The sequence below is a fragment of the Gouania willdenowi genome, chromosome 6 (genome assembly GCF_900634775.1).
Source record: "Gouania willdenowi chromosome 6, fGouWil2.1, whole genome shotgun sequence".
Lineage (NCBI taxonomy): Eukaryota > Metazoa > Chordata > Actinopteri > Blenniiformes > Gobiesocidae > Gouania > Gouania willdenowi.
This window is the reverse complement of record NC_041049.1, coordinates 7189814-7217123: the sequence shown is the minus strand read 5'-3', so window position 1 is coordinate 7217123 and position 27310 is coordinate 7189814. Positions and strand designations below refer to the sequence as shown.

The 27310-nt window shown below is 40.9% G+C and overlaps 1 protein-coding gene across 4 annotated transcripts; it reads left to right on the top strand.

Moving 5' to 3' along the window:
• The first annotated feature begins 16244 nt into the window (after positions 1-16244).
• Positions 16245-26968, top strand: LOC114464372 (laminin subunit beta-1-like). 4 transcript variants are annotated; one of them, XM_028448488.1, is made up of 8 exons: positions 16246-16699; positions 19760-19877; positions 19960-20610; positions 23387-23531; positions 23655-23862; positions 24787-24925; positions 25133-25292; positions 25452-26968. In XM_028448488.1, exons 4-8 carry the CDS (start codon positions 23432-23434, stop codon positions 25586-25588), a joined length of 744 nt encoding a protein of 247 aa, XP_028304289.1. In that variant the 5' UTR covers positions 16246-16699; positions 19760-19877; positions 19960-20610; positions 23387-23431; the 3' UTR covers positions 25589-26968. The 4 variants fall into 4 exon arrangements, with proteins under 4 accessions (XP_028304288.1, XP_028304289.1, XP_028304290.1 ...); XM_028448489.1 differs by lacking the exon at positions 19760-19877 and having other exon boundaries at positions 20514-20610; XM_028448487.1 differs by lacking the exons at positions 19760-19877; positions 19960-20610 and having other exon boundaries at positions 16245-16699.
• Positions 26969-27310: the final 342 nt, after the last annotated feature.

Below are 27310 nucleotides of genomic sequence, written 5' to 3'. Positions count from 1 at the left end.
GTGTGTGTGTGTGTGTGGTGTGTGTGTGTGTGTGTTGTGTGTGTGTGTGTGTGTGGGTGTAGTGTGTGTGTGTGTGTGGTGTGTGTGTGTGTGTGTGTGCGCGTGCTGTTGTGTGTTAGGAGTTTGAGGAGGGCGTGAAGGATAAATTTGGGCAGGAAAGGGAGCACGTGGAGGAACGAGGAGATGCGGTTCTTCAGGCCAGAAGACGAGCCGACGAGCTGCAGCTGGAGGCCAAAGAGTTACTGGTTCAGACCAGCATCAAAACTGGAGCAGACTGGAGAGGTGAACGACACAACTGCACAACATTCATCACAACATAATGGGCCTACATCACAGAAACTGCTACCAAACTAAAGATTCAGACTCTCCACATAGAGAATAATCTAACCAAAAGTAAAAACTTATCCCTGACCGGGACACGTGTTTGTGTTTTCCAGAGTTGGAGAGTTCTTATGAGTCCAATCAGCTGATCCTGGAGACAAAGCTGCAGAACTGGCTCAGCTAGAGGAAGCGTTCGTTTGGCTGCTGGATGAGATCAGCCACAAGTCACGCTCTACAGCACCTGTGTGTGACCAAAGCTTCACCAACACTACTTTTAACTCTCGGGGCACCTTTGGGTACCAAACGTGTACTTTTGCTTATTCAGTGTTTTTAAACTCTCAATATCTAATTCAGTTTAAATCCTAATTGTATGAACTTTATTTTATTGTCATGTTCATGATTCCATGATCACTTTCTTGCAAGATATATAGAAGAGGAGAATAAAATGTAGTGACACTGTTGAGTTTGGTCTATTGACTACCATTATAAACCCATATTTTGGATATACTGTTATCCTGACAATGATGAAAGTGGTTTTCCCAAAAATATCTACTAAATCTAAGCATCTACCGTCAAAATACAAGAAAAACAGGTTTTAAGTGGGAGACCCCCCCCCCAAGACACCAGGGTCAGCAGAGCTTTATTACTAGTTTCAATGGAGGAACACTTATTCTTACCCTGCAAAATGCTGAAAACTATACAAATTGTCTTGCTGTGTCGGGATACTCATAAAAGTGTTGTGAATGTGGTTAAGAATATATTGTGTGGTGTGTGTATGTGGTTAAGACTTGTGTAAAATTCGAATAACAAAAGCCAAAATGAAACTTTATGTTTTTCTGATCAATAGAGAGCCTCTTTTTCTTAAGTTATAAATAACAGTGGTTTCCATACTATCCAGTGAATCTAAGCCTCTACCTTCAACCCCCACCCTCATAGCTACCAAGGGCCAGCCAGAGCTTATTCCAATGAGTTTTCAGTGGAAGATTTTATTTGAATGTCATAAAGCTCTTTATTAATAAAGAGGTTCGCAAGGTCCCCCTCCCCCCAACATCACAACTTCACGCGCCCCCCAGTTTGGGAACCACTGGCCTATGACGTCATTGGAACACTGCGAAATATTATGAAATAGCACTTTAGGTTATGTATATGAACCGGTTCTATAAGTAATATGAGTGAGATGTCTAACTATGGGATTACACATCCCTGTAGCCCTCAAAAGCACTTTCCTCAATCCGTCAGCCCTGATTGGCTGGAATTACTGTCCATACGCCAGGGACACTCTCACCTATAAGAGGTGAGGGCGGTGTACAGTTCTCATTCAAAAAAGCACCTCTTCCTCACGTTCAAGCAGGAAAGTCGTCTGGTGAACACATCTCACTCATATTACTCATAGAACCGAGGTTATATGCATAACCTAAAGTTCTATTTCATAATATTTTGTGAGATGTCTCACTATGGGATTATGGCAACTCCCGTATTGCAGGCATGCTATTGAGCGAATACCAGCCCGCAAGGCAGAGTTCGTTATCGTTATCAGTAGGACAGTAGAAATATCCAGCATGTAAAATCAGACACTCTCCTGAAACAAGGACCAGGACGTGGCGAAACCTTGAGTCGAGTGTGCGTGCAGACCCTCAGGTGTCTGCAGACTAGTGTTGTGTTCAAGACCACACTATCCGAGACCAGAATGCACTGAGACCAAGACAAGACCAAGACTTTCAGGAGCCGAGACCGAGTCAGACCAAGACCGAGACAAGCCGAGACCAAACATTTTTTTTTCCAATTTAAAAAAAATATATAAATAAATAAAATTATGACAAGGTTCGACAGTTTAAATATAATTCTCTCTTTAATTTCAGTTTCTTTTAAATACATTTGACGGACAAAAAAGGTGTCCTGCAAAAAATGAACTAAAATATTAAAACAACTACTGCTACTGCTAATTTCACAATTATTCTACATATTTGAAACAAGATTTTTATGTCAGCTGAATGTACAGCAAGTGTTTAAAAGCATTTCTGCCAAGAAATAATGATTCTCGATTCTGATTCTTTGAGTTGTGCAGGTCAACAGGTCACAGATTTCACAAGATAATGTTTTAGTTCCACTGTATCCATATTATTATTATTATGGATACAGTGGAAACAGAAAACTATAAAAATAGTTATATTATGAACCTGTTTATATTGTGGGTAACATATTATATACATAAATGTAATTGGAGTCTAAAGCCACAAAAAAAAAAAACACCACTTTTAAAAAGAAAATAGACTAATATAAGATCTCTTTACAGTTATTTGAGTCATTCTGTGCTTGTGCGACTTGCGGCGCTGACGCGCTGGTGACGACATATTCCAAGATGGCGGCTGCCCGGACTACCAGCCGACACTATTTAATAAAGCCTTAAAAGACATGGATATAATGAAAAGAGTGGATGGAACATATTTTAGACAAGTGTACAATAATCTAAAATACCCACTTGTCAACCACTTACTAAATACAATTATGTGATTAGAGTCTGGTAGGTCGACCTTTATTAACATTAAAATGCTGTGAACATTCCTACTAGGGCTGGGCAATATGGACCAAAACTCATATCTCAATATATTTTCTCAAAATGGTGATATACAATATAAATCTAGATAATTTTATCGAAAAAAGTCTGACCAGAAAGACAATTTGGGTTAAATTTGCTGATGCTAAATGCTACACAGGAACATTTATTAGCAAACAGCTGCACAATATGTGACTCATTAATCATCTAACTGAGCTTTACATGTTCTGAGAAGTAAAACCAGCGACTCCTAAAACTAGTATTTTGATACATAAGATATATATATATGAAATAATATAGTTTTTCTATATCGCCAAAATAGAAAACTTGATACATCTTGAATCTCGATATATCGCCCAGCCCTATCAGACTAAATAAAAACATAAACGTGTATATGAAGCACATGTGTTATTAAATATACTTACAGTTTATATACAAGTCAACACATTGCATATTTATTATTAATTTCACATTGTTGTCTTTAAGTTAGACATTAACATTTCATTTTCATTATATATTTTATTATAATTTCTCATGCTCACTCATGTGGTTCTCTGGTATTCACTAATGACTTATTATAGACACATTTATTATAGACTTTATATTCTTTAACACTTTATAAAGCAGTGCATATTTGTGGAGCTTGTGATTGGCTGATTTTTCATGGTGACTTCCGCTGTAGTAGACGTTAAAATCTAGTTATTAATCTAACAGAACGTGTAACTGTGTTGCAATCCTGATGCTCTTTGGGAAGATAAACTCTCTGTCACATTTCACAACATATTTACACCAGTTCTTTGTTTTTTTTCGCCAGAACGTCTTTATTCATTCATCTCTCTTCTGAGTTGCTTCCGGGTTTGTTGCCGCTGTCAGCACTAATCTCGCGAGAACTGCCACCAAGCCAGGCCATTTCACAAGGCAGTTCTCGCGAGGCTAGTGACGGCGTTCAGTTAGTGAGGCATCTTTCATTTATTACATTAAAATACGGGATATTTACGGGAAATGCTAATACGGGAAGATGGCAGGAAAGAGGGGTAAAATGCGGGAGTTTCCCGACCAAAACGGGATACTTGACACGTATGGCTCGGTAAACAGAACAGGCTCCACCGACCAGCAGGCACTAGGACCCAGAGGCGGAGTATATGTGTCCCCATACCGCTGCACAGGTTGTAATATCGCCAGTTTATCATTTTACCAGTTGTTAGAGCTACTATCTTTACCAGGGAGTCAATATTTATTCCTGGTGATTGTTTTCTGGAGTTTTACCGGTGAATAGTTTCTATCTCCTCGCGCTCCGCGGTCCAACCACACCGCCTCTATGACGCCATCAATGGAACCCTGCCTTCGAGCCTCTTTTTTGCCAAGATAAAAAGAAGAGGTAGCATATGAACACGACACACATCTTTAACCAAGAGCAACAACAAGGTACAAAGAAGTAACAAGTTGCATGCAAAAATGCCTTTTTCTGATATAACAATCCCGATTACCATGCTCTTCAACATCCTCGGCTTTCAGTCTGTGAGTAAAAATATGGAAGAGATTAGAAACGAGGTATTCAGAGATTCTGTGATCACAGATTTTGCTTATAGTGAACAACTAGCTAGTCTTGTTTTTGTCTTTTTTCTTTTTCTTTTTTGTTTTTGTTTTGTTTATTTCTTTTGTGAAAAAAGAAAAAAAAAGTTGATTGAAAGGAGCAGAAAGAAGTAAAGCGTATAACATCTGCCCCTCCATTTTTCAGAGATAACAGCTGTGTCTTCTGAAAACATTAGCGGTGTTCCAGAGATAACAACCGTGTCTCCTGAAACATTAGCAGTGTTTGAAATAACTGTGTCTCCTGAAAACGTTAGCGGTGTTCCAGAGATAACAAAACCGTGTCTCCTGAAAACATTAGCGGTGTTCCAGAGATAACAACCGTGTCTCCTGAAAACATTAGCGGTGTTCCAGAGATAACAGCTGTGTCTCCTGAAAACGTTAGCGGGTGTTTCCGAGATAACAAGTGTCTCCTGAAAACATTAGCGGTGTTCCAGAGATAACAACCGTGCTCCTGAAAACATTAGCGGTGTTCCAGAGATAACAACCGTGCCTCCTGAAAACATTAGCGGTGTTCCAGAGATAACAGCTGTGTCTCCTGAAAACATTAGCGGTGTTCCAGAGATAACAGCTGTGTCTCCTGAAAACATTAGCGGTGTTCCAGAGATAACACCGTGTCTCCTGAAAACATTAGCGGTGTTCCGAAATAACAACTGTCTCTCCTGAAAACTTAGCGGTGTTTCCGAGATAACAACTGTGTCTCCCGAAAACATTAGCGGTGTTTCAAAGATAACAGCTGTGTCTCCTGAAAACATTAGCGGTGTTTCCGAGATAACAACTGTCTCCTGAAAACATTAGCGGTGTTTCCGAGATAACAGCTGTGTCTCCTGAAAACGTTAGCGGTGTTTCCGAAATAACAACTGTCTCTCCTGAAAACATTAGCGGTGTTTCCGAGATAACAGCTGTGTCTCCTGAAAACGTTAGCGGTGTTCCAGAGATAACAGCTGTGTCTCCTGAAAACGTTAGTAGTGAAGCAGCACAGCCTGCTACTGACAGTAACAACCATGTCGCAGTAATGGCATCTCTACACAAAGAGTTCCAGAGCCTACAAGAAGATCTTTCTCACTTTTGGAGCATGCAGGTTGAACAAATGCAGCAGAAAACAATAATTTTCTCCATGAAAAGAAATCGCAGAGCTTCAAGAAACAATAATCAACTGAAAAAATATCTGGAGGAAACTGAGTCAAGAAAAGTCAGAAGAAAAGAGTCTAATATATCCAAAACAAGAGGATGCAAGCCAACCTAAGAAAAAATCTATGTGGAAACGATTTAGAAACAGATTTTAAGAGCGATTCAACAAGGGGTTCTCCTTCCATCCCTCCAGAAGCTTCTGAGATACAAAACGGCTTCCTCTAAGAACCAGGAATTTTAAAACCAGGACAAAATTTTTATTAATAGAAAAAAAAAATCATTATGAAATAGAAAATTACTTCTCCGATCTTCACCATAACCTAATATGTGAAGGCTCATGTTGCACATTTGAGCTGTCATCGGTTGCACACCCTGGACAGGGCACCAGTCTTCTTCACACAATGGCAGCAGCGGTTATGGACCAGACAAAAGCCCCATCGTAAAAGAAGATGGTTTGTGCGCCCGTTACATGCAACTGCATGGAGAGTGCAGCCAGCTCATGAGACCGATAGTGGTTAGCAAGAAGGTCCTGGGTTCAAGCCCTGGGGTGGACTTGGGTCCTTTCTGTGTGGAGTTTGCATGTTCTCCCCGTGCCGCGTGGGTTTCCTCCGGGTACTCCGGCTTCCTCCCACAATCCAAAAACGTGACTGTAAGGTTGATTGGAGTCTCTACATTGCCCATAGGAGTGAATGAGAGAGTGAATGGTTGTCTGTGTTGCCCTGTGATGGACTGGCGCCCTGTCCAGGGTGTTACCCCCGCCCAGCGCCCTATGAGAGCCGGAGATTGGCACTGGCAGACCCCCGCGACCCTGTTAAACGGGAATAAGCGGGTATGAAAATGGATGGATGGATGGGCTGTAGATGAAGAAATCCACTTCAGCTACTTTTTGATGTTCACGCACCCCTTCGACGACCTGCTGCATCGGATTGAGCCATTTTTGTTGCATGCAAGGACCCATCAAAGTCCGGTCAGCCTAGAGGAGAGATTGGCTGTTACTCTGAGAATCCTCACTTCTGGAGCGAGCCAGAAAATTGTTGCTGCCAGTTATAAGTTGCAGTTGACAACAGTTTTAGGTTAGGTTTACCAGGCCATCTGGAAAGCCCACAAAACAGATTTTGTTTCCTCACCCAAAGGCAGTGAGTTTGTAAACATTTCACATGAGTTTTGGAGGATCTGGAATTTCCCTTACCATTTGGGAAGTGTTGACAGGAAGCATGCAGATCAAAGCCCCACCAGATGCAGAAAGTGACGACTTTAATTATAAGGGAACTCATTTGATTGTGTTGATGGCAATCTGTGATGCAAAGTACCGTTTCACCATGGTGGACATTGTCTCATATGGTCAAGCGAGTGATGGGGAATTTTAAGGACAGTCAACATGGTTCAAGACTTTTACAGGGGGCTCTTGAGCTACTACCACCTGTGAACTTACCTGGCACCAACACTGCTGACCCACATGTTTTCCTCTGAGATGCAGCATTTCCACTCCAGGTGAACCAGATGCGGCCCTACCCAGGTACAGAATTTATTTTAATGTGATTAATAAATAGTTTGAAAGTATTTGTGTTAATGTGTATATTTCTTTTTTTTTTTTCAGTCAACCTTGATGATGCACTGAAAGTGTACAACTCCCGGCGCTCACGAGCCCAACGGGTGATTGAGAACAGCTTTGAGGTACTGGCTGCCCGATGGAGAATCCTGGGGCATTCTTATGGAATTCCACCCTGACAAGACGGTGGATGTTGTGAAAGCCGGCGTGGCCCTATGACATGCTGACCCACACAGATGCAGCAGCCTCACCTGAATCTAGATACATTCCACCTAATCTGATGGACAGCACACAACTAAGAAAACAAGCAAAGTCAATAAAAAAAATAAAGCAATAAAAATTTGCGGTTGACCTCATTTGGAGACACGATTTATTGTTCTCATTGAATGATGGACGTCCAGTCGAAGCATGATGATTTTATATAAAAAGATTTATTATAAAACTAAATGAAAAGAGTACAAAGAAGCTTCCATCCTGTAAGAATGAAAGGCAGCCCACAACAAGGATGGTCAAAAGGCTCCGGGGCAGAGGAAAAAGCAAGACTGCTTAAAAAGTTCTTCACACACACATTTCTACACCGTTTAACCGTCCTACCCCCCGACAGATAAGAAAGAAGCAACAGGGAGGAGGTCAAGTCAGTTTGTTCTGTTCGTTCGGAGATGGCGCTCCCGGTATCGGGGGTGATAGTCAGATGTGCATAGGTGTGTGTGTGTGTATGATGTGAATGTGTGTAAATGGATGTGTATGTGTGACTATGTGAGTGTGTGTGTGTCTCTCACCAAAAGGGTGCCTTTGCGTCTAGCCTTGAGGGATAAGATGTGTTTTGGGAAGCATGTGGCTGACCTCGAGAAGAGAGCAGGAGACATGAGACAGCAGAAATGAAAAGTCACAACTTAAAGCCTTAAAAGTGTAAAGTGTAAAGTCCCATTTTTCAACCTCAAATAAATTATTTAAAACAAAATTCACAGAAAATAGAACACTTGAACACAATATAAGGTGATAACTAATGATCGCAGCAGAGTTTAGGGTTTGCATGCGTTGTTTGTGTGCGTGCAGCAGCCCACATGGAGGCTGCTGCACGCACACAAACAACACATGCACCACAGAGTTCTGTGTTGTTTACAAATCAATGTAAATCAAGTAGCAGTAATTACCTTTCAAGCAGAAAAAGTCGCTAATTCCATCTTCTACTCCTCCAGACCATACACTGTAAAAAAATTTGATGCTCCAGCCCCGGGAAAAGGGGCGGGGACTGTGAGCTACAACTGTCAGACAACCCATCAAACACAACCCTGGCTCTGATTGGTTCTTTTTGCTCGGTGGCTGTGCATTCTGGCAATATGCAAAAGGCTGTAGGAGCAGCAGAGGGGACTCAATGAGTCTGTTTTTTTCACACATTCCTGTCCTTACATAGTGACAGCTTTAGCAAATATGACAAAAAGTCACTTTTATAAGAGTTGCAGACTGCACCTTTAATTGAATATTAATATTAAAAGTCTATAACTATACTTGCTAATCTTCTTCCCATATTTATTTTATTTTACTTTTGCTTAAAGGAGACATATCATGCATTTAAGTCCTTCCTTTTTTACATATAAATCATACAGTTGTGGTCTATATAAAGCAGAACTGCAATGCTTGCGTCTGAATTCCTCATTATTATAGCTCCACAGGCCTTTTCTGATGTGCTTCTGAGAGCAACTCGTTTTGGTGCGGCCTCTTTAAATGCAAATGAGACATTTCATACCCCGCCCGCTCTCCAGGTTTTAGAGGTGACACTCCGTTCAACTCCAACTGTTCGGCCATTTTTGTAGTTTGATAGAAGAGATACGATTGTCTCGTGGCGCAGAAAATGTTTATTCACATGTTATTTACAAAATGTCAACAACGGAAGACTTGTCCCTCCAGCTTTACATGTTCGAGCCAGAGTCTGACCCGGCGGAGCGAGATGAAAATGAAGATGATGAACCATGCAGAACCCTAACAAGTGAGCTAACGCAAGCACCGAGCTAATGCTAGCGCCAAACTATCGTCACGAAATGCATTTTAATACAGTCTTTTCGGAGACAAAACGGCAAAATGAAATGACTAATGAAAACTTTAGACTTAAATTAAATCACGTGGGCCATATCATCAAGGATCTAAAATGAGCACACAGCGCTAACATATGAAGACGGTGCAACTGCTAATGCTAACAAAACAATGACAGGGACGTCTTATCACATTTTTTAGCGTTATTTACAGCTTACCGAAGTGCTCTGGTCGTCATCTCCAAAGATAGAAGGAAGTGACCCCTCAAGCAGACGAAGTCTTTCGGCAAATCCTTCTTTATACTGGCGGAGGTTGCAGAAGCAGTCATCCTTGAAGTGCTTCGCTTACACAAAAATGACCTTACCCACAGATGTGGGTACATTTCCGTGAAAAATAAAACTCAACCAGGCACTTCGAAAAGGTTCTAGTGCTGGGAGACGGTGTAATGAAGCGTGTGGGTTACTACATCCAACACTGAACATTTTGACATATCCTCTCGTAACTTTGGCATCCTTGAGCTTGGACTACAAAATAAAAGCGAGAAATAAAAATGGCGGATTGCTCGAAGTGTTGGACCTGGAGTCGATGTCCTAATTTGGCAGTTCCGCTGCAAATACTGTGACGTTATTGTTCAAAAAACATAATAGAGAATCGAAAAATCGAAACAGATTGAAAAATATGACCAAAACAGAATATAAAGATAACAATGGAGCACCTGAAGAGACTAATTTGAACTTTTCTGTACTTCTAAACACTCTAAATATACAACAATATGCATTTAAGGGCTAAAAAAGTGGATTTCGCATGATATGTCCCCTTTAAGGCACCGAATGACCAAATGACCTGCCAGCAGGACTTGACACCTGCACACACTGCCAAAGGTCCCAAAAGCTGGTTCAATGACCATGGTGTTACTGTGCTTAGCTGACCAGTAAACTGGCCTGACCTGAACCCCATAAAGAATCTATGGGCTATTGTCCAGAGGAAGGCGAGAGACACCAGACCCAACAATGCAGATGACCTGCTATCAAAGCAACCTGGGCTTCCATTACGCCTGAGCAGTGCCACAGGTTGATCGCCTCCATGCCACGCCGCATTGATGCAGTCGCATATGCATTTGACTATCTGTAACGCGTTATGACAATGTGATCTTTCTAAAATTAAAAGAAAATGTAAAAAAAAATACTTTTAGAACTTTCAAAGATGGCGAATAGAGATATTTAGCCTCAGTGTGCTTCAGATTTTTGTCGTTCTAAGTTTGAAATACATCTTAGGAAACTTGGAAGTATACTTCAGTGGGAACAATCATTATCCTTATCAAACTATTAGTATATAGTAGACAGTATATACTCATTGAATTTGTGGTGTATATTACATTAGTGTGCAATTTCAAACACAGCCCAAGTTCAAAAGTGTGTGAAATTGTCCTTTATTTAAAATTTTTCAGGTCTGGGAGGCCAAAAATCGTGCAAATGATGCAAAGGCGAATGCCATGGAAGTGCTGATCAAATCCAACCGCAGCAGAGAGAGAGTGGAGCAGAGCAACGAGCAGCTCCGTGACCTCATCAGGGAGATCAGAGACTCCTCACCAGTGAGGACAACACACAAAACAGAAAAATACACTAAACATGTACATTTAATGCAAGAAAATCACATACAAATCATTTTGTTGGTGGAGACGTTCTTTCACCTCTCTGGGTTCTTATCGCGCAGACGACAAAGCTGACGTGTCTGTCATCGAGGCGGTGTCCAACGAGGTGCTGGCCCTAGAGATGCCCACCTCCACAGAAAAGCTACAGGAGCTCACCAGGAGATCAGGGACAAAGTGGCTACGCTAACTAGCGTGGAGAGCATCCTCAACCAGAGCGCCGCGGACATCAAAGAGGCCGAGGTTCTGCTGAGGCAGGCTGAAGTCGCCAGGTAGAATAATTACATACATCATAACATGTGTTTTTAGGATAGACTTCAAAGAGTAATAATGGAGTATTTTTATCAAACATTTTAATGACAAGAAAAAATTTAAAAAAAAATGTAATTTCACAACTGACCCATGCATTTTGTCTCAAAAAATTCACAATTTTTTACCAATTGTTCAGTGATTATTCAATAAGCACACTGTAAGTTTTTAGTTTGATTAGTTGGACACTTTTTGAGACATGGCCAATATAGTGAGGGGGGTATGTGTTGATTTTCGTGGGTCTTTATTTTTCTTCCATTTTCAGCTTCCGATATCTCGGGAACTAAATCACATAGGAAACTGAAATTTGGTATAGTAATACAGCTTCATATACTCTGTCAGAATATACATAATGAAAAATTAATAAAGAATACAATGATTATAAGAAACAGAGGCAAGCTACAATGACCTTATGTAAAGAATTTTCAATATTTGAGAGTGGTGAAATACCCGAAGTGGTGGTCCAAAGTAAAAATTAAGAAGTTGCATAAAGAGAAATTGTTTATATCCCATGAAAGAGTAATATTGATACTATAAATGAAAACAAAGATCAGATTTTTTTCAGTTGCAGTTATGGGCCAATGAATATAGTAAAAAAAAAAAAGTATTTTTTCAGATTTCAAGAAACTGTCACCCAAGAACCAATGCATATATCTAACTAATCATTAGTGATTTGAAAAGTTTGTGTTCATAGCTCAAAGCTGATCAAATCAATTGAGCTGAGACATATGTAAAGTTGTTTACTGAAGGCCCAAACATTTTCCAGCCCCAAACCCCGAAAAACTTTTTTCCAATTTTAAGGGACTGGCATGTCCACCAGATAGGATGTATAGCAGATGTTTTTATACATTCTGAGAAAGTAGGCAGAGCTGTATTACTACACCAAATTTCAGTTTCCTATGTGGTGTAGATTTTCAAATATTGGAAGCTGAAAATGGAAGAAAAATAAAGACGCGCAAAAAATGAACACCCCATGGACGCCATCCAGCTCGCCCAGAACAACACCAAGAGACCACCACGTGGTCCACTCTCTCTCTCTCTCTCTGTGTGTGTGTGTGTGTGTGTGTGTGTGTGTGTTGTGTGTGTGTGTGTGTGTGTGTGTGTGTGTGTGTGTGTGTGTGTGTGTGTGTGTGTGTGTGTGTGTGTGTGTGTGGTGTGTGTGTGTGTGTGTGTGTGTGGTGTGTGTAGGAGTTTGAGGAGGGCGTGAAGGATAAATTTGGCAGGTAAGGAGCACGTGGAGGAACGAGGAGATGCGGTTCTTCAGGCCAGAAGACGAGCCGACGAGCTGCAGCTGGATGCCAAAGAGTTACTGGTTCAGACCAGCATCAAACTGGAGAGACTGGGAGGTGAACGACACAACTGCACAACATTTCATCACAACATAATGGGCCTACATCCACAGAACTGTACCAAACTAAAGATTCAGACTCTCCACATAGAGAATAATCTAACCAAAAGTAGAGAAAAAATTATCCCTGACCGGGACACGTGTTTGTGTTTTCCAGAGTTGGAGAGTTCTTATGAGTCCAATCAGCTGATCCTGGAGACCAAAGCTGCAGAACTGGCTCAGCTAGAGGAAGCTGTTCGTTTGCTGCTGGATGAGATCAGCCACAAAGTCACGCTCTACAGCACCTGTGTGTGACCAAAGCTTCACCAACACATACTTTTAACTCTCGGGGCACCTTTGGGTACCAAACGTGTACTTTCTGCTTTTCAGTGTTTTAAACTCTCAATATCTAATTCAGTTTAAATCCTAATTGTATGAACTTTATTTTATTGTCATGTTCATGATTCCATGATCACTTTTCTTGCAAGATATATAGAAGAGGAGATATAAAATGTAGTGACACTGTTTGAGTTTGGTCCTATTGACTACCATTATAACCCCATATTTTGGATATACTGTTATCCTGACAAATGAAAGTGGTTTTCCCAAAAATATCTACTAAATCTAAGCATCTACCGTCAAAATACAAGGAAAACAGGTTTTAAGTGGGATGACCCCCCCCCCCCAAGACACCAGGGTCAGCAGAGCTTTATTACATAGTTTCAATGGAGGACACTTATTCTTACCCTGCAAAATGCATGGCAATAAAAATGCTGAAAACTATACAAATTGTCTTGATGTGTCGGGATACTCATAAAGGAGTGGTGTGAATGTGGTTAAGAATATATTGTGTGTGTGTGTGTATGTGTGTTAAGACGTGTGTAAAATTCGAATAGCAAAAGCCAAAATGAACTTTATGTTTTTTCTTGATCAATAGAGAGCCTCTTTTTCTTAAGTTATAACATAACAGTGGTTTTCCCATACATATCCAGTGAATCTAAGCCTCTACCGTCAAAATACAGGGAAAACTGGTTTTAGGTGGGATGAACCCCCCACCCCTCATAGCTACCAGGGCCAGCAGAGCTTTATTACATAGAGTTTCAATGGAGGATTCTTATTTGAATGTCATAAAGCTCTTTATTAATAAAGAGCAAAGAAAAAAAAAACGTTTTACATTTTTCATGCTTAAGGTTCAGCAAGGGCCCCCCCCAACATCACAACTTCACGCGCCCCCCAGTTTGGGAACCACTGGCCTATGACGTCATTGGAACACTGCGAAATATTATGAAATAGAACTTTAGGTTATGTATATAATCCCGGTTCTATGAGTAATATGAGTGAGATGTCTCACTATGGGATACACACTCCCTGTAGCCCTCAAAAGCACTTTCCTCAATCCGCCAAGCCCTGATTGGCTGGAAAGAACTGTCCATACGCCAGGGACACTCTCACCCTCTATAAGAGGGAGGGCGGATGTACAGTTCCTCATTTAAAATAAGCACCTCTTCTCACTCGTTCAAGCAGGAACAGTCGTCTGGTGAAACATCTCACTCATATTACTCATAGAACCGAGGTTATATGCATAACCTAAAGTTCTATTTCATAATATTTTGTGAGATGTCTCACTATGGGATATGGCAACTCCCGTATTGCAGGCATGCTTATCGAGCGAATACCAGCCCGCAAGGCAGAGTTCGTTATCAGTCAGGACAGTAGAAATATCCAGCATGTAAAATCAGACACTCTCCTGAACAAGGACCAGGACGTGGCGAAACCTTGAGTCGAGTGTGCGTGCAGACCCTCAGGTGTCTGCAGACTAGTGTTGTGTTCAAGACCACACTATCCGAGACCAGAATGCACTGAGACCAAGACAAGACCAAGACTTTCAGGAGCCGAGACCGAGTCAAGACCAAGACCGAGACAAGCCGAGACCAAACATTTTTTTTTTTCCAATTTAAAAAAATATATAAATAAATAAAATTATGACAAGGTTCGACAGTTAAATATAATTCTCTCTTTAATTTCAGTTTCTTTTAAATACATTTGACGGACAAAAAAGGTGCCTGCAAAAAATGAACTAAAATATTAAAACAACTACTGCTACTGCTAATTTCACAATTATTCTACATATTTGAAAACAAGATTTTTATGTCAGCTGAATGTACAGCAAGTGTTTAAAAGCATTTCTGCCAAGAAATAATGATTCTCGATTCTGATTCTTTGAGTTGTGCAGGTCAACAGGTCACAGATTTCACAAGATAATGTTTTAGTTCCACTGTATCCATATTATTATTATTATGGATACAGTGGAAACAGAAACTATAAAAATAGTTATATTATGAACCTGTTTATATTGGGGGTAACATATTATATACATAAATGTAATTGGAGTCTAAAGCCACAAAAAAAACACCACTTTAAAAAGAAAATAGACTAATATAAGATCTCTTTACAGTTATTTGAGTCATTCTGTGCTTGTGCGACTTGCGGCGCTGACGCGCTGGTGACGACATAATCCAAGATGGCGGCTGCCCGGACTACAGCCGACACTATTTAATAAAAGCCTTAAAAGACATGGATATAATGAAAAGAGTGGATGGACATATTTTAAGACAAGTGTACAATAAATCTAAAATACCCACTTGTCAACCACTTACTAAATACAATTATGTGATTAGAGTCTGGTAGGTCGACCTTTATTAACATTAAAATGCTGTGAACATTCCTACTAGGGCTGGGCAATATGGACCAAAACTCATATCTCAATATATTTTCTCAAAATGGTGAATACAATATAAATCTAGATAATTTTATCGAAAAAAGTCTGACCAGAAAGACAATTTTGGGTTAAATTTGCTGATGCTAAATGCTACACAGGAACATTTATTAGCAAACAGCTGCACAATATGTGCACTCATTAATCATCTAACTGAGCTTTACATGTTCTGAGAAGTAAAACCAGCGACTCCTAAAACTAGTATTTTGATACATAAGATATATATATATGAAATAATATAGTTTTCTATATCGCCAAAATAGAAAACTTGATACATCTTGAATCTCGATATATCGCCCAGCCCTATCAGACTAAATAAAAACATAAACGTGTATATGAAGCACATGTGTTTATTAAATATACTTACAGTTTATATACAAGTCAACACATTGCATATTTATTATTAATTTCACATTGTTTGTCTTTAAGTTAGACATTAACATTTCATTTTCATTATATATTTTATTATAATTTCTCATGCTCACTCATGTGGTTCTCTGGTATTCACTAATGACTTATTATAGACACATTTATTATAGACTTTATATTCTTTAACACTTTATAAAGCAGTGCATATTTGTGGAGCTTGTGATTGGCTGATTTTTCATGGTGACTTCCGCTGTAGTAGACGTTAAAATCTAGTTATTAATCTAACAGAACGTGTAACTGTGTTGCATCCTGATGCTCTTTGGGAAGATAAACTCTCTGTCACATTTCACAACATATTTACACCAGTTCTTTGTTTTTTTTCGCCAGAACGTCTTTATTCATTCATCTCTCTTCTGAGTTGCTTCCGGGTTTGTTGCCGCTGTCAGCACTAATCTCGCGAGAACTGCCACCAAGCCAGGCCATTTCACAAGGCAGTTCTCGCGAGGCTAGTGACGGCGTTCAGTTTAGTGAGGCATCTTTCATTTATTACATTAAAATACGGGATATTTACGGGAAATGCTAATACGGGAAGATGGCAGGAAAGAGGGGTAAAATGCGGGAGTTTCCCGGCCAAAACGGGATACTTGACACGTATGGCTCGGTAAACAGAACAGGCTCCACCGACCAGCAGGCACTAGGACCCAGAGGCGGAGTATATGTGTCCCCATACCGCTGCACAGGTTGTAATATCGCCAGTTTATCATTTTACCAGTTGTTAGAGCTACTATCTTTACCAGGGAGTCAATATTTATTCCTGGTGATTGTTTTCTGGAGTTTTTACCGGTGATTAGTTTCTATCTCCCTCGCGCTCCGCGGTCCAACCACACCGCCTCTATGACGCCATCAATGGAACCCTGCCTTCGAGCCTCCTTTTTGCCAAGATAAAAAGAAGAGGTAGCATATGAACACGACACACGTCTTTAACCAAGAGCAACAACAAGGTACAAAGAAGTAACAAGTTGCATGCAAAAATGGCTTTTTCTGATATAACAAACCCGATTACCATGCTCTTCAACATCCTCGGCTTTCAGTCTGTGAGTAAAAATATGGAAGAGTTTAGAAACGAGGTATTCAGAGATTCTGTGATCACAGATTTTGCTCATAGTGAACAACTAGTTAGTCTTGTTTTTGTCTTTTTTCTTTTTCTTTTTGTTTTTGTTTGTTTATTTCTTTTGTGAAAAAAGAAAAAAAAGTTGATTGAAAAGGAGCAGAAAGAAGTAAAGCGTATAACATCTGCCCCCTCCATTATTTCAGAGATAACAGCTGTGTCTTCTGAAAACATTAGCGGTGTTCCAGAGATAACAACCGTGTCTCCTGAAAACATTAGCAGTGTTTCCGAATAACTGTGTCTCCTGAAGACGTTAGCGGTGTTCCAGAGATAACAACCGTGTCTCCTGAAAACATTAGCAGTGTTTCCTAAATAACTGTGTCTCCTGAAAACGTTAGCGGTGTTCCAGAGATAACAACCGTGTCTCCTGAAAACATTAGCAGTGTTTCCGAAATAACTGTGTCTCCTGAAAACGTTAGCGTGTTCCAGAGATAACAACCGTGTCTCCTGAAAACATTAGCAGTGTTTCCGAAATAACTGTGTCTCCTGAAAACGTTAGCGGTGTTCCAGAGATAACAAACATGTCTCCTGAAAACATTAGCGGTGTTCCAGAGATAACAACCGTGTCTCCTGAAAACATTAGCGGTGTTCCAGAGATAACAACCGTGTCTCCTGAAAACATTAGCGGTGTTCCAGAGATAACAACCGTGTCTCCTGAAACATTAGCGGTGTTCCAGAGATAACAACCGTGTCTCCTGAAAACATTAGCGGTGTTCCAGAGATAACAACCGTGTCTCCTGAAAACATTAGCGGTGTTCCAGAGATAACAACTGTGTCTCCTGAAAACATTAGCGGTGTTCCAGAGATAACCAGCTGTGTCTCCTGAAAACATTAGCGGTGTTCCATGAGATAACAACGTGTCTCCTGAAAACATTAGCGGTGTTCCATAGATACAACCGTGTCTCCTGGAAACATTAGCGGTGTTCCAGAGATAACCACCCTGTGTCTCTGAAAACATAGCGTGTTCCAGAGATACACGCTTTCTCCTGAAAACATTCTTCTTTCCAGAGATAACAACTGTGTCTCCTGAAAAACATTAGCGGTGTCCAGATAACAGTGGTGTCCCTCCTGAAAACAAGCGGTGTTCCAAAGTCAGCTGTCTCTCCTGAAAACGTTAGCGGTGTTTCCAGGATAACAACTGGTCTCCCGAAAACATTAGCGGTGTTTCAAAGATAACAGCTGTTCTCAGTTCCTGAAAACGTTAGCGGTGTTTCCGAAATAACAACTGTGTCTCCCTGAAAACATTAGCGGTGTTTCAACAAAACAGCTGTGTCTCTGAAAACGTTAGCGGTGTTTCCGAAATAACACAACGTCTCTCCTGAAACATTAGCGGTGTTTCCGAGATAACAGCCTGTGTCTCCTGAAAACGTTAGCGGTGTTCCAAGATAACAGCTGTGTCTCCTGAAAAACGTTAGTAGTGAAGCACACAGCCTCTACTGACAGTAACAACCATGTCGCAGTAATGGCATCTCTACACAAAGAGATCCAGAGCCTACGAGAAGATGTTTATCAGTTTTGGAGCATGCACGTTGAACAAATGCAGCAGGACAAAGAATCGCAGAAAACAATAATTTTGTCCATGAAAAAAGAAATCGCAGAGCTTCAAGAAGCACACAATCAACTGAAAAAATCTCTGGAGGAACAACTGAGTCAAGAAAAGAGTCTAATATATCCAAAACAAGAGGATGCAAGCCAACCTAAGAAAAAATTTATGTGGAAACGATTTAAAAACAGATTTTAAGAGCGATTCAACAAGGGGTTCTCCTTCCATCCCTCCAGAAGCTTCTGAGATACAAAATGTCTTCCTCTAAGAACCAGGAATTTTAAAACCAGGACAAAATTTTTATTAATAGAAAAAAAAATCATTATGAAATAGAAAAATTACTTCTCCGATCTTCACCATAACCTAATATGTGAAGGCTCATGTTTGCACATTTGAGCTGTCATCGGTTGCACACCCTGGACAGGGCACCAGTCTTCTTCAACAATGGCAGCAGCGGTTATTGACCAGACAAAAGCCCCATCGTAAAAGAAGATGGTTTGTGCGCCCGTTACATGCAACTGCATGGAGAGTGCAGCCAGCTCATGAGACCGATAGTGGTTAGCAAGAAGGTCCTGGGTTCAAGCCCTGGGGTGGACTTGGGTCCTTTCTGTGTGGAGTTTGCATGTTCTCCCCGTGCCGCGTGGGTTTCCTCCGGGTACTCCGGCTTCCTCCCACAATCCAAAAACGTGACTGTAAGGTTGATTGGAGTCTCTACATTGCCCATAGGAGTGAATGAGAGAGTGAATGGTTGTCTGTGTTGCCCTGTGATGGACTGGCGCCCTGTCCAGGGTGTACCCCCCGCCCAGCACCCTATGAGAGCCGGAGATTGGCACTGGCAGACCCCCGCGACCCTGTTAAACGGGAATAAGCGGGTATGAAAATGGATGGATGGATGGGCTGTAGATGAAGAAATCCACTTCAGCTACTTTTTGATGTTCACGCACCCCTTCGACGACCTGCTGCATCGGATTGAGCCATTTTTGTTGCATGCAAGGACCCATCAAAGTCCGGTCAGCCTAGAGGAGAGATTGGCTGTTACTCTGAGAATCCTCACTTCTGGAGCGAGCCAGAAAATTGTTGCTGCCAGTTATAAGTTGCAGTTGACAACAGTTTTAGGTTAGGTTTACCAGGCCATCTGGAAAGCCCACAAAACAGATTTTGTTTCCTCACCCAAAGGCAGTGAGTTTGTAAACATTTCACATGAGTTTTGGAGGATCTGGAATTTCCCTTACCATTTGGGAAGTGTTGACAGGAAGCATGCAGATCAAAGCCCCACCAGATGCAGAAAGTGACGACTTTAATTATAAGGGAACTCATTTGATTGTGTTGATGGCAATCTGTGATGCAAAGTACCGTTTCACCATGGTGGACATTGTCTCATATGGTCAAGCGAGTGATGGGGGAATTTTTAAGGACAGTCAACATGGTTCAAGACTTTTACAGGGGGCTCTTGAGCTACTACCACCTGTGAACTTACCTGGCACCAACACTGCTGACCCACATGTTTTCCTCTGAGATGCAGCATTTCCACTCCAGGTGAACCAGATGCGGCCCTACCCAGGTACAGAATTTATTTTAATGTGATTAATAAATAGTTTGAAAGTATTTGTGTTAATGTGTATATTTCTTTTTTTTTTTTTCAGTCAACCTTGATGATGCACTGAAAGTGTACAACTCCCGGCGCTCACGAGCCCAACGGGTGATTGAGAACAGCTTTGAGGTACTGGCTGCCCGATGGAGAATCCTGGGGCTTCTTATGGAATTCCACCCTGACAAGACGGTGGATGTTGTGAAAGCCGGCGTGGCCCTATGACATGCTGACCCACACAGATGCAGCAGCCTCACCTGAATCTAGATACATTCCACCTAATCTGATGGACAGCACACAACTAAGAAACAAGCAAAGTCAATAAAAAAAATAAAGCAATAAAAATTTGCGGTTGACCTCATTTGGAGACACGATTTATTGTTCTCATTGAATGATGGACTCCAGTCGAAGCATGATGATTTTATATAAAAAAGATTTATTATAAAACTAAATGAAAAGAGTACAAAGAAGCTTCCATCCTGTAAGAATGAAAGGCAGCCCACAACAAGGATGGTCAAAAGGCTCCGGGGCAGAGGAAAAAGCAAGACTGCTTAAAAAGTTCTTCACACACACATTTCTACACCGTTTAACCGTCCTACCCCCCGACAGATAAGAAAGAAGCAACAGGGAGGAGGTCAAGTCAGTTTGTTCTGTTCGTTCGGAGATGGCGCTCCCGGTATCGGGGGTGATAGTCAGATGTGCATAGGTGTGTGTGTGTGTGTATGATGTGAATGTGTGTAAATGGATGTGTATGTGTGACTATGTGAGTGTGTGTGTGTCTCTCACCAAAAGGGTGCCTTTGCGTCTAGCCTTGAGGGATAAGATGTGTTTTGGGAAGCATGTGGCTGACCTCGAGAAGAGAGCAGGAGACATGAGACAGCAGAAATGAAAAGTCACAACTTAAAGCCTTAAAAGTGTAAAGTGTAAAGTCCCATTTTTCAACCTCAAATAAATTATTTAAAACAAAATTCACAGAAAATAGAACACTTGAACACAATATAAGGTGATAACTAATGATCGCAGCAGAGTTTAGGGTTTGCATGCGTTGTTTGTGTGCGTGCAGCAGCCCACATGGAGGCTGCTGCACGCACACAAACAACACATGCACCACAGAGTTCTGTGTTGTTTACAAATCAATGTAAATCAAGTAGCAGTAATTACCTTTCAAGCAGAAAAAGTCGCTAATTCCATCTTCTACTCCTCCAGACCATATACTGTAAAAAAATTTGATGCTCCAGCCCCGGGAAAGGGGCGGGGACTGTGAGCTACAACTGTCAGACAACCCATCAAACACAACCCTGGCTCTGATTGGTTCTTTTTGCTCGGTGGCTGTGCATTCTGGCAATATGCAAAAGGCTGTAGGATCAGCAGAGGGGACTCAATGAGTCTGTTTTTTTCACACAAACCTGTCCTTACATAGTGACAGCTTTAGCAAATATGACAAAAAGTCACTTTTATAAGAGTTGCAGACTGCACCTTTAATTGAATATTAATATTAAAAGTCTATAACTATACTTGCTAATCTTCTGCCCATATTTATTTTATTTTACTTTTGCTTAAAGGAGACATATCATGCATTTAAGTCCTTCCTTTTTTACATATAAATCATACAGTTGTGGTCTATATAAAGCAGAACTGCAATGCTTGCGTCTGAATTCCTCATTATTATAGCTCCACAGGCCTTTTCTGATGTGCTTCTGAGAGCAACTCGTTTTGGTGCGGCCTCTTTAAATGCAAATGAGACATTTCATACCCCGCCCGCTCTCCAGGTTTTAGAGGTGACACTCCGTTCAACTCCAACTGTTCGGCCATTTTTGTAGTTTGATAGAAGAGATACGATTGTCTCGTGGCGCAGAAAATGTTTATTCACATGTTATTTACAAAATGTCAACAACGGAAGACTTGTCCCTCCAGCTTTACATGTTCGAGCCAGAGTCTGACCCGGCGGAGCGAGATGAAAATGAAGATGATTAACCTGCAGAACCCTAACAAGTGAGCGAACGCAAGCACCGAGCTAATGCTAGCGCCAAACTATCGTCACGAAATGCATTTTAATACAGTCTTTTCGGAGACAAAAACGGCAAAATGAAATGACTAATGAAAACTTTAGACTTAAATTAAATCACGTGGGCCATATCATCAAGGATCTAAAATGAGCACACAGCGCTAACATATGAAGACGGTGCAACTGCTAATGCTAACAAAACAATGACAGGGACGTCTTATCACATTTTTTTAGCGTTATTTACAGCTTACCGAAGTGCTCTGTTCTTCATCTCCAAAGATAGAAGGAATTGACCCCTCAATCAGACGAGTCTTTCGGCAAATCCTTCTTTATACTGGCGGAGGTTGCAGAAGCAGTCATCCTTGAAGTGCTTCGCTTACACAAAAATGACCTTACCCACAGATGTGGTACATTTCCGTGAAAAATAAAACTCAACCAGGCACTTCGAAAAGGTTCTAGTGCTGGGAGACGGTGTAATGAAGCGTGTGGGTTACTACATCCAACAACCGAACATTTTGACATATCCTCTCGTAACTTTGGCATCCTTGAGCTTGGACTACAAATAAAAGCGAGAAATAAAAATGGCGGATTGCTCGAAGTGTTGGACCTGGAGTCGATGTCCTAATTTGGCAGTTCCGCTGCAAATACTGTGACGTTATTGTTCAAAAAATGTAATAGAGAATCGAAAAATCGAAACAGATTGAAAAATATGACCAAAACAGAATATAAAGATAACAATGGAGCACCTGAAGAGACTAATTTGAACTTTTCTGTACTTCTAAACCTCTAATATACAACAATATGCATTTAAGGGCTAAAAAGTGGATTTCGCATGATATGTCCCCTTTAAGGCACCGAATGACCAAATGACCTGCCAGCAGGACTTGACACCTGCACACACTGCCAAAGGTCCCAAAAGCTGGTTCAATGACCATGGTGTTACTGTGCTTAGCTGACCAGTAACTGGCCTGACCTGAAACCCCATAAAGAATTTATGGCTATTGTCCAGAGGAAGGCGAGAGACACCAGACCCCCAACAATGCAGATGACCTGCTATCAAAGCAACCTGGGCTTCCATTACGCCTGAGCAGTGGCACAGGTTGATCGCCTCCATGCCACGCCGCATTGATGCAGTCGCATGTGCATTTGACTATCTGTAACGCGTTATGACAATGTGATCTTTCTAAAATTAAAAGAAAATGTAAAAAAAAAATACTTTTAGAACTTTCAAAGATGGCGAATAGAGATATTTAGCCTCAGTGTGCTTCAGATTTTTGTCGTTCTAAGTTCGAAATACATCTTAGGAAACTTGGAAGTATACTTCAGTGGGAACAATCATTATCCTTATCAAACTATTAGTATATAGTAGACAGTATATACTCATTGAATTTGTGGTGTATATTACATTAGTGTGCAATTTCAAACACAGCCCAAGTTCAAAAGTGTGTGAAAATGTCCTTTATTTAAAATTTTTCAGGTCTGGGAGGCCAAAAATTGTGCAAATGATGCAAAGGCCAATGCCATGGAAGTGCTGATCAAATCCAACCGCAGCAGAGAGAGAGTGGAGCAGAGCAACGAGCAGCTCCGTGACCTCATCAGGGAGATCAGAGACCTCCTCACCAGTGAGGACAACACACAAAACAGAAAAATACACTAAACATGTACATTTTAATGCAAGAAAATCACATACAAATCATTTTGTTGATGGAGACGTTCTCTCACCTCTCTGGGTTCTTATGGCGCAGACGACAAAGCTGACGTGTCTGTCATCGAGGCGGTGTCCAACGAGGTGCTGGCCCTAGAGATGCCCACCTCCACAGAAAAGCTACAGGAGCTCACCAAGGAGATCAGGGACAAAGTGGCTACGCTAACTAGCGTGGAGAGCATCCTCAACCAGAGCGCCGCGGACATCAAAGAGGCCGAGGTTCTGCTGAGGCAGGCTGAAGTCGCCAGGTAGAATAATTACATCATAACATGTGTTTTAGGATAGACTTCAAAGAGTAATAATGGAGTATTTTTATCAAACATTTTAATGACAAGAAAAAATGTAAAAAAAATTTAATTTCACAACTGACCCATGCATTTTGTTCTCAAAAAATTCACAATTTTTTACCAATTGTTCAGTGATTATTCAATAAGCACACTGTAAGTTTTTAGTTTGATTAGTTGAACACTTTTTGAAACATGGCCAATATAGTGAGGGGGGTATGTGTTGATTTTCGTGGGTCTTTATTTTTCTTCCATTTTCAGCTTCCGATATCTCGGGAACTACATCACATAGGAAACTGAAATTTGGTATAGTAATACAGCTTCATATACTCTGTCAGAATATACATAATGAAAAATTAATAAAGAATAAATGATTATAAGAAACAGAGGCAAGCTACAATGACCTTATGTAAAGAATTTTCAATATTTGAGAGTGGTGAAATAACCCGAAGTGGTGGTCCAAAGTAAAAATTAAGAAGTTGCATAAAGAGAAATTGTTTATATCCCATGAAAGAGTAATATTGATACTATAAATGAAAACAAAGATCAGATTTTTTTCAGTTGCAGTTATGGGCCAATGAATATAGTAAAAAAAAAAGTATTTTTTCGGATTTCAAGAAACTGTCACCCAAGAACCAATGCATATATCTAACTAATCATTAGTGATTTGAAAAGTTTGTGTTCATAGCTCAAAGCTGATCAAATCAGATTGAGCTGAGACATATGTAAAGTTGTTTACTGAAGGCCCAAACTTTTTCCAGCCCCAAACCCCGAAAAACTTTTTTCCAATTTTAAGGGGCTGGCATGTCCACCAGATAGGATGTATAGCAGATGTTTTTATACATTCTGAGAAAGCAGGCAGAGCTGTATTACTATACCAAATTTCAGTTTCCTATGTGGTGTAGATTTTCAAATATTGGAAGCTGAAAATGGAAGAAAAATAAAGACGCGCAAAAATCAACACCCCATGGACGCCATCCAGCTCGCCCAGAACAACACCAAAGGAACGCAGGAGCTTCTGATAGCTGTGAGAGACCTCAGTCAGATTCTATAATGGTTTGTATAACGCTCTGTGACGTGGTCCACTCTCTCTCTCTCTCTGTGTGTGTGTGTGTGTGTGTGTGTGTGTGTGTGTGTGTGTGTGTGTGGATGTGTGTGTGTGTGGATGTGTGTGTGTGTGTGTGTGTGTGTCTGGTGTGTGTGTGTGTGTGTGTGCGCGTGCGTGTGTGTGTAGGAGTTTGAGGAGGGCGTGAAGGATAAATTTGGGCAGGTAAAGGAGCACGTGGAGGATCGAGGAGATGCGGTTCTTCAGGCCAGAAGACGAGCCGACGAGCTGCAGCTGGAGGCCAAAGAGTTACTGGTTCAGACCAGCATCAAACTGGAGAGACTGGGAGGTGAACGACACAACTGCACAACATTTCATCACAACATAATGGGCCTACATCCACAGAACTGTACCAAACTAAAGATTCAGACTCTCCACATAGAGAATAATCTAACCAAAAGTAGAGAAAAACTCATCCCTGACCGGGACACGTGTTTGTGTTTTCCAGAGTTGGAGGGTTCTTATGAGTCCAATCAGCTGATCCTGGAGACCAAAGCTGCAGAACTGGCTCAGCTAGAGGAAGCTGTTCGTTTGCTGCTGGATGAGATCAGCCACAAAGTCACGCTCTACAGCACCTGTGTGTGACCAAAGCTTCACCAACACATACTTTTAACTCTCGGGGCACCTTTGGGTACCAAACGTGTACTTTCTGCTTATTCAGTGTTTTAAACTCTCAATATCTAATTCAGTTTAAATCCTAATTGTATGAACTTTATTTTATTGTCATGTTCATGATTCCATGATCACTTTTCTTGCAAGATATATAGAAGAGGAGATATAAAATGTAGTGACACTGTTTGAGTTTGGTCCTATTGACTACCATTATAACCCCATATTTTGGATATACTGTTATCCTGACAAATGAAAGTGGTTTTCCCAAAAATATCTACTAAATCTAAGCATCTACCGTCAAAATACAAGAAAAACAGGTTTTAAGTGGGATGATGATATATTGTGTGTGTGTGTGTATGTGTGTTAAGACGTGTGTAAAATTCGAATAACAAAAGCCAAAATGAACTTTATGTTTTTTCTTGATCAATAGAGAGCCTCTTTTTCTTAAGTTATAACATAACAGTGGTTTTCCCATACATATCCAGTGAATCTAAGCCTCTACCTTCAACCCCCCACCCCTCATAGCTACCAGGGCCAGCAGAGCTTTATTCCATAGAGTTTCAGTGGAAGATTCTTATTTGAATGTCATAAAGCTCTTTATTAATAAAGAGGTTCAGCAAGGCCCCCCTCCCCCCCCAACATCACAACTTCACGCGCCCCCCAGTTTGGGAACCACTGGCCTATGACGTCATTGGAACACTGCGAAATATTATGAAATAGAACTTTAGGTTATGTATATAACCCCGGTTCTATAAGTAATATGAGTGAGATGTCTCACTATGGGATACACACTCCCTGTAGCCCTCAAAAGCACTTTCCTCAATCCGTCAAGCCCTGATTGGCTGGAAATTACTGTCCACACGCCAGGGACGCTCTCACCCTCTATAAGAGGGAGGGCGGATGTACAGTTCCTCATTCAAAATAAGCACCTCTTCTCACTCGTTCAAGCAGGAACAGTCGTCTGGTGAAACATCTCACTCATATTACTCATAGAACCGAGGTTATATGCATAACCTAAAGTTCTATTTCATAATATTTTGTGAGATGTCTCACTATGGGATATGGCAACTCCCGTATTGCAGGCATGCTTATTGAGCGAATACCAGCCCGCAAGGCAGAGTTCGTTATCAGTCAGGACAGTAGAAATATCCAGCATGTAAAATCAGACACTCTCCTGAACAAGGACCAGGACGTGGCGAAACCTTGAGTCGAGTGTGCGTGCAGACCCTCAGGTGTCTGCAGACTAGTGTTGTGTTCAAGACCACACTATCCGAGACCAGAATGCACTGAGACCAAGACAAGACCAAGACTTTCAGGAGCCGAGACCGAGTCAAGACCAAGACCGAGACAAGCCGAGACCAAACATTTTTTTTTTTTTCCAATTTAAAAAAATATATAAATAAATAAAATTATGACAAGGTTCGACAGTTAAATATAATTCTCCCTTTAATTTCAGTTTCTTTTAAATACATTTGACGGACAAAAAAGGTGTCTGCAAAAAATGAACTAAAATATTAAAACTACTACTGCTACTGCTAAATTCACAATTATTCTACATATTTGAAAACAAGATTTTTATGTCAGCTGAATGTACAGCAAGTGTTTAAAAGCATTTCTGCCAAGAAATAATGATTCTCGATTCTGATTCTTTGAGTTGTGCAGGTCAACAGGTCACAGATTTCACAAGATAATGTT